The sequence below is a fragment of the Nansenia antarctica genome, assembly GCF_963989245.1.
Source record: "Nansenia antarctica genome assembly, chromosome: 11".
Taxonomy (NCBI): domain Eukaryota; kingdom Metazoa; phylum Chordata; class Actinopteri; order Argentiniformes; family Microstomatidae; genus Nansenia; species Nansenia antarctica.
In genome coordinates, this window is record NC_137681.1 from 14,406,115 (window position 1) to 14,414,295 (window position 8,181).

General features: G+C 42.3%; 1 protein-coding gene across 1 annotated transcript in view; it reads right to left on the reverse strand.

Annotated features, from left to right (window-relative positions):
- mrtfab (myocardin related transcription factor Ab) overlaps nt 1-6,285 on the reverse strand; it is a 28,131-nt gene extending 21,846 nt beyond the window's left edge. Inside the window, exons 1-2 of the mRNA XM_080541693.1 lie at nt 6,281-6,285; nt 3,284-3,469 (exon numbers count right to left, since the gene is read on the reverse strand). Coding sequence (XP_080397819.1) covers nt 3,284-3,407 — 124 coding nt within the window. The 5' untranslated portion in view covers nt 3,408-3,469; nt 6,281-6,285. The remainder of the gene's footprint in view (nt 1-3,283; nt 3,470-6,280) is intronic.
- Nucleotides 6,286-8,181: the final 1,896 nt, after the last annotated feature.

Sequence of the window (8,181 nt, forward strand, 5' to 3'; positions counted from 1 at the left end):
GGAATCTCTCCAGGGTAGCTTCCCGTACCCATATATCTGCCATCCAGCCTGCCTTAAAAAATAAAAATAAAAAAGGCCACATCTGGGGTACTTTTACAACATGGACTTGTTTTCAACTGAGAGTTGTTTTCAGCACTGGCATTTAGGTTTCCATTCATTCATTCATTCACACAGGTTCAATTACAAAAACAGCAGAAGCAGAAAACAATTGTAGTAATGGCATTTTTAAATATATAGTTAGTTATACTTATTCTATCAGCTTAAGATGCTAAAGAAATGGGGGAAAACATGCTAATGATGAGTGGTTATTACAGTGCTTTTCCTCTGCTCAATTGGTGAAACTTTAACATGAAGGCTAACAGCAATAAATACTTCCCACACTGGCGAGCCATCAAACAATAACACTATGTGAAACTCAACCTCAGCTATCACACTCTCTCTCTCTCACACACACACACACACACACACACACACACACACACACACACACACACACACACACACACGACTGTCAACACCCCTATCATTAACACACATAGCAAGAAAGGAGACTTTACCTGAGTGTATGGCCATATCCGTCTTCAGGATAAGGATAAGAGTACAACCTCCCTCCAAGTTTAACAATCCATACTCCAGAAAGAACGGCAGGAAAGCGCCGGCAACAGAGTTGCGTTCCGGTGACAAAAAAAGTTTAGCGAGACAGTCCCTCTCTGTAGCAGAGATCCTCCACAAGATCCACAGAAAAGGTTGGAGTGTGTGTACACCCCACTTCTCCCTATACTGGCTGCACCCAATCACTTGTGTCAGCCTGCAAGTGTGTGCACGCCCTGACAGAAAGGGTGTATGTGTGTTTGAGGGAGAGAGTTTCAGAGGCAGAAGGTTGCACTGCAGCTCTTGCAGTCAAATCAGAAGTAAAAGTTGAGAATAAGCTAATGAAAAACACTGGTGCCGAACCACATTCCAGCTCACCTTTTGGCCCCTTGAATACTAACACACCCCTCCATTCTCTTGGTCTGTTTTCCTCTCTCCCTCTTTCCTTCTCCACACAGTTATGCAATCTTGTCTTTCAGACAACTCCCCCTTTTTCATCCCCCTCATTCTCCTCCTACTTCTATATACCCCCCCTTTCTCTCAATCCCCCTCCGCCTCAAAATTCTAAATGTAAAAAACCCCCCATTATTATACCATGTTCACATTCCTTTTCCAACCAGTTGGGATTGGAACAGAATCTACCTCAGGGCCACGCTATCAAAAGGCTCAGGCAATACATTAACTCATAATAAATTAACATTGGTTTAGATGCTCTCTCTTGCTTTCCTACTTTCTTGGACACAAACATTCACAAGCGCACTCACATGCGTGCATGGAATAACAACACACACCTCTGTGCTGACCCCATACTCAACCCTGACATACTGTAAACATTCACGACAATAAATCTTCCACAGCTCTCTCACTCTCTCTCTTTCTCAAGGACAGAGCTGAAGTGTAACCAAGAGAGTGTAGCTTGGAATAGAGGAAAACATCATAGCGGCCGTGCAGGGTATTAAGATGGACACAGAGCAGTATCATGAACTGATAGATAGCTCTTCTAGCATTCCTCTCTTTTGTCGCAGTGTCGCAGAGCTCACGCCAGATAAGAGAATTAGTGGTCCTGCTACAACATGTTGGCTACTAGTAGCCAGCTGCTTTGTTAGAAGTGTAGCCTAGGCAAGGGGTGTTTAAACAGGGAGTGGTGGCCTGAGGCTGGGGGGGTTAAACAATAACCTGGCCCAACGTCTACCTTTTGTCATTGGAATTCATTATGCAGGGTCTATATCACCGACAATCTAGTTTCACTTCTTTATATACCCAGGCTATAACTTACTCTCATTCTTTGTACCGGCACAATACATGGAATTCTCATTTCTGTCTCTTTTCCCACTCCAGATAGATTAATGCATACACTAGTGACACAAATACAGTTAACTCATGATAAGTGTGCACACTCTGTTTAAGTGCAGATTGCCGGTCCCAGTTCCAATATTTTCACAACAGCTCCAAACCATCGCATAGCATCAGGATCAGGAAGCCATTGTACTCCAAGCAAGCACGCATGCACACACGCACGCACACTCTCCTCATTTGACCACCTAATCTCTGCTTCTCTAAATCTCTGCTTCTCTAAAATCTGCTCCATGGAGAGGTAAGCTGTTAACTAGGGCTGGGTATCGCCACTGATTTCCCAAAACGATTCGATTCCGATTCACAGCTCGATTCACAGCCCGATTCGATTCGATTCACGATTCGATTCGATTCGATTCGATTCCGATTCGATCTAGTTACAATATACATTTTTTGCTTGAATATGAAAGAGATTCTCTGAACTAATGCTATAAATGGTTCAAGGAACCCTATAACATGTAGCATTGTTAAACATATCAATGAATTGACTCCAAAGCAGTTACATGAATGTACTTTTTATTTACATATGACTTTGCTTTTGTCCAGCTCATCTCTATCGTCACATTTTTAAAATCCAAAATGCACCCAGACATCTGACTTTAAGCCTGGTGGTGACTTGAGTGTCCCTGCCATCGCCATGTTTTTAGATTTTAGTGTTGAGACCTCACGTTGCGTGAGATATGATAAATTATTGTAGCGCGAGATCTGGCCACGAGATCTCGTTGCGGGTTGAAGCTGCAAGCAAAAAAAAAAAAAAAAAAAAAAATCGATCTCGGGATTTATGAATCGATAATCGCTCATTTTAATGAAGATCGATTCAGAATCGGGAAATCGATTTTTTTGAACCCAGCCCTACTGTTAACTGATACTGTACATGAGAGAGGTGTACAAACATGCCTGATGCTGAACTTTTCAGATTTTCCTCCCCTGATGTAAAATGTTTAGTTTAGTGGGGTTCATGTTCAAAAGCATTATCTTCTAGCACCCAACCATGTCAGAGTAATGACATCACAAGACCCGTAACAGCGGTTGGAAGTACCTGGTGAAAATCTCATACTACCCTGGCCACACTACACTGTGCACCGACGTCATGTGAGCGTCGCAAAATTGTTTAACGCTCTAATTCTATTCGATCATGATCAAAATATACAAATAACAGGCACTGAAAGGCAAAGGAGGTGGTTGAAAGGTTGATGATGGTGGAGGTTAGAGGGGTGGCGGTAACTTCGCTGAAGGACTTCAAAATCGAATGAAGCACTCAGTGAGAACAGTATACTTGATTGACTGATGACATTAAAGACACATGCTGTCTGAAAAAAGTTATCAGTGGTCCACTCACCATTTTTTCTCTCCCGCAGCGGTAGCAGGTTGGGGGCGGGCTGCAGAGACAGCTCTTCAAGCTCACTGGTCACTGCTTCGCTCTGCGGGCTGGAGGCGGAGCCTTGTGCCACGGCAACCTCCATACTGCCGGGACATGGACCCTCCCCATTCTGTGGCTCCAACGTCGCCAGGGTGACAGAGAGACCTATAATGGTGCATCCAAAACAAGAGGTGGTTTAGGTTTGGAATCAATTAATTGGCTGATGCTTGAATTGGGTTTTTACCATTCAGGTTGCATTGTCAGAAAGGAATATATAACCCAAAGCCCACTCAATTTTACATTTCACAGAGAAGATCCCCTTATCTGTATTGGTAGCTTGCAACATTTAACCAGAAAACTGACTCGTTATTGAAGCCTTCCTTCCAAGGACAGCTATGACAACTACAGAAGTTACATCAACATCCAATTTCCTGGAGGCCCACTATTCGATAACCACAGCAGAGTGGTGGAGGAGCCCTTTAAACACTGTGTTGCTCAGGGCAGGAAAAAAGACACAGGGAGGTAGGACATGGAGCAGTCCAGCATGCTGAAACATGCAGGTGGAACACCAAACACTCTTGTGCAATTATGGAACTCTGAGACATAGAACAGGGCAAAACACCCAGAGTAAGAATGCAAGGCTGCAGGCTACAGTTTGAGTCAACTACCTGGAGGAATGTACATGTTGTGCCTCTGCTTTTCTGCAAAAGAGACGTTTCCTTGACCTCTCAAACTTGTTGGAATTGAGATTTTACTCAAGAGTTTGACTGAAAATAGTCACTCAGTCACAGAACCTAGGAATGGTTTACATGGATAAAGGCATAATGTTTATCTCCAGCAAAGCAGGCATGTCAACAATGACAGTGTTGTTGGGGATCCCCCTCCCCCCTCTCTCCATCAAGCCAAGCCTGTGTTCACCTAACGGTTACTGATCTGCTCAATTGGTCGTCTCTCTCTCTGTCTCTGTGTGTTAGGGTGTGGTTGACATACTCTGGTGCTCAGATAATGTTGGCTTGAGGAGCAGTACAGCACTGGCACTAGTACTGGCACTGGCTCTGGAAAAACCATAATGCTCTGTCTGAGAGGATTTCTGTGGTTCTGAATGTCCCAGCCAAGGGAAGCCCAGTCTCCCTCTCAGCCGCCACTCATCATCACTTAACAAACTGGGCAGAAACCTCCTCTAGTGAATCTCAACAGGGGTTGGATTAACGATGTGTAATAAGAACCACTCAGAAGAGCTGTTTGTTTACTAAAAACAAATGCAGTTGATTGTTATTATGCTGGTATGTTCAATTCTGTTCATGTTGATTCATTGTAGCACATTTGAGTCTGATCAAACAAACCAAACTCCTGTTGCATAACTTTAGTCATAGCAGTCCCCTGCCCCCACCAATTACCCAATTGTAATGTATGTAAAGCAATGTCACAATAGTAGGGCTTGACATCACATAATAGTAAAATCAATGTGAGTTTGGATGACATCACAATGCAGTAGTGGAACTCAATCAATAAGTCGATGACAATGAAATTCATGAAAAAAAGATGCTAGTCAACAGATGACGGTGATTGTGACTTCACAATGCAGTAGAACTCTGTTAGTTTGGATAACATCATAATGCAGTAGCAGAACTCAATCAATAAGCAATGTCACAGCCATAGCAATAATTATGCTGGAAGAGTAATGGACGCTCCATCATTGAGAATGTGGAAGAGGGGGGCTCTTGGAATGTAGGCTATTGGTCTGGAAAGACTAACTTACATTATTAAAGGCAAGCGGAAAGACTTTGACAAACTGTGGGAACCATACATGAAGAACATGTAGGATAGAATATTTAAGTGGAGGAAAGTTGTATTTTTTAATGTTTTTATTCCAAAAATGTATGCAGGTTGTGTGTGTCTATGTTTGTGATCTTTGTTATTGTGTGTTTCTCTTTCTTTGTTTTTTCTTTGGTGTTGGTATATAAAAATGACAATAAAAATATTGTGAAAAAAATGTAAAAAAAATAAAGCAATGTCACAATGCAATGAATCACCATGCAATGCAAGTCGTTGATAATAGGGAGGGTAACAATGCAATATCTCAGTCATTTTAGGCGGGGTAATGTCTCAACAATGCGTCAACTTTTAAGGGTTGTGAACTTGTGATGTTGATGCTGTTGATCACAATCAAGACATGAAAAAGGATCATGATCCTCCTGTGCAACCATGTTCTCACAGAATCAAAGAACTGTAATATAACACACATATATCAATATCAGTTTTTCATACAATGGATAAACCCAATGGATATATGAGCTGAGTAATCTGCAGGTATGTCAGCTTCCAGTACCCCAGTATGAGGGGCATTGTTGAAACATGTAGTGCATTGTAGTGATACAATGCTTGCCGTAGGGACAGCATGTTCTCAGACATTCCTCTCACTGCAGGCCTACACTAGTCTGTTCAGATCTGCTCCAAACATGATCCTCATGGTACACACCTCCCACCTGGGAATGTGGATTCAGGAAGATAAAACAGGGTTTTAAGTTCCACTCTGTTTTAGCTTACGAGATTGTCCCAAATAAAAATAGCTGTCAATCAAAAGAAATCTACGGAAATTGGGAAAGAACAAATTCATGCTTAACTAACAGACCTGGGTCATAAACATAGGCTTAAGTTGCAATATAACACATACTTTTGAAACGCGTGTTGGCTGGTCACCCCAGATCTCTGTGCTGTAAAGCCAGTCCTTATCATGATGGCAACAAGGAGTTGGCTAGAAGCACAAACAGATCTGAAGTAACCAGGATGTGTGTGTGTGCAATAGGTTACTCGCAAAGGTGTGAGCCAAGCTAAGCTAGCTATGACAACACCTCAAATACTTTCTGCCAGGTAAATTGGCAAAGCGTATTTGTCCCAGGTTTGCTAATAAATGACATGGCAATAGGAAATGATGAGACTGAGTCACACCAAAAAGTGAGTCATCCATTGCCTTACCTGTACTGCTAAATCCTTAAAAACCAATGGAAGCGTTTTCCCATTTCAACACACAGCTGCAAAGAGTACTAGAAGAGAAGAAGAAAGAAAGAAAGACTGGTTAGACTCAAAACCAAATCATCAATTGTTCTTCGCCACGTCTACTCGGCTATTCATCCCATCAGAATAGGCAGCTCTGCTCCTGTGGAGTTAGTACAACATGTGATTGAGAGAAAGTACTAATGTTGATGTACTCGTTTTGATTGACTACTAAGGGGTAGTAACTAACTACACATCAAGGGCATATATGTATCCAAATCCTAGGCAAGTTAGCTGGCAAGCTAGCCTGGCCACAGATGTCACACTGCAGCTGTCATTGGCTTGGCTAGACAGCTAGTTAGCTAGCTAGCTATTGTTGTAAGTAACAGTACTCAGGCCAGGGGGGGGGGACTCACCTGAACAGTCCAACGCAGAGCTTCGAGTTATTCAGTAAAAAAAAAAACTTCCACAACCTCAGACAGACAGGAAAACAGTTGTAGCTAAGCGGACATATATTGCTAGCTAATACTGACGTTTGATGTCAAGTCCACATTCCCTCTCCTTGGCTCCAGACAGCTAGCTAGCTAGCATAGAACCGTGATGCTAGCAGCACCAGTCAGGCAGACTGCCTTGTCACGCGGTGGATTCCCCTGATGTAGCTTGTTGTGAAACTTAACAGAAATCTGTCTCGCTCTTATATCATGATATTAAAGTTTGAATTAATGTGTTAATCCGTTCACATTATCATTGTTGTTGGGGGTGAACGCCGTTCGTTTCGGTGCAGCAGCACTTCCGACTCACAAAGGAAACTTTCACCGGAAAACCCTCCTCCTCCGCGAGGAAGGCTGGCGCTCACGGCCCTAGCAACTACTTGGCAACCACTTTACTCAAGTGGACAAGTTTGTTGCTTGACGCGTAGCCTAATCATTTCACGATGCGTTTAATGCATGCCACTTACAAAGCTGGCTCAACTGAAATCTGCATTTTGTTCTTAAAAAGAACTTGCAATAATTGTCGCACTTTTTAGTTGTAGCCTACTGGGGTGTTGTGTTGTGGAATGTAATGTGGTCTTTGCTTTCCCCTACTGGACATGAGCCGACACTGTTATGTCCTTTATAAGATATATCTATATATATTATATATATAATTATTATATAGTTAATTAAAGTTCATAATTATATATAATTTATATCCCTCGTTATCATAACAGTAGGTTGGCTACTGTAGTTGTGTAGCGGAGAAAGGACATAACTGTTAGGTACCAACCACAAATAAAAGCAGAAAACATTAGATAATTATGTTCTAATTCAACATAAATTCCCCCAAACAAGCCAAGTGTGTTATTCATGATTCAGGTCTGGCGCAGCAACAAAATGAAAGAAAACCCCCCATTACATTTACATTTACACCTGCAAACACAAGATCAATAGGCCATATCCCATTCATTTCAACCTGGTTTCACTTGTTCACTCACTCCCCAATGTAATGTGTTAAGAAATAGTAACACTAACTCGGGCTTCACACCAGCTCTTGCATTCCTCCTCCTGTCTGTCAATGAAATAAAAAATAAAAATACAATTTAATTAGCTCAACCGGGAGTGAAATGGCTGGGAATACCCATAACATAACTAAAAGTAACACCAATAGTGGGGGTATCCTTATTTGAGGTAATACTATTGAGAACAACGATGATGATAGAGGTAGCCTGGATGGATGGATGCATGGATGGATGGATGGATGGTTGGATGGATGGATGGGTGGATGGATGGGTGGATGGATGGATGGAGGGATGGAGGGATGGATGGATGGATGGATGGATGGATGGTTGGATGGATGGGTGGATGGATGGATGGGTGGATGGATGATTCACTTACTTTGACAAA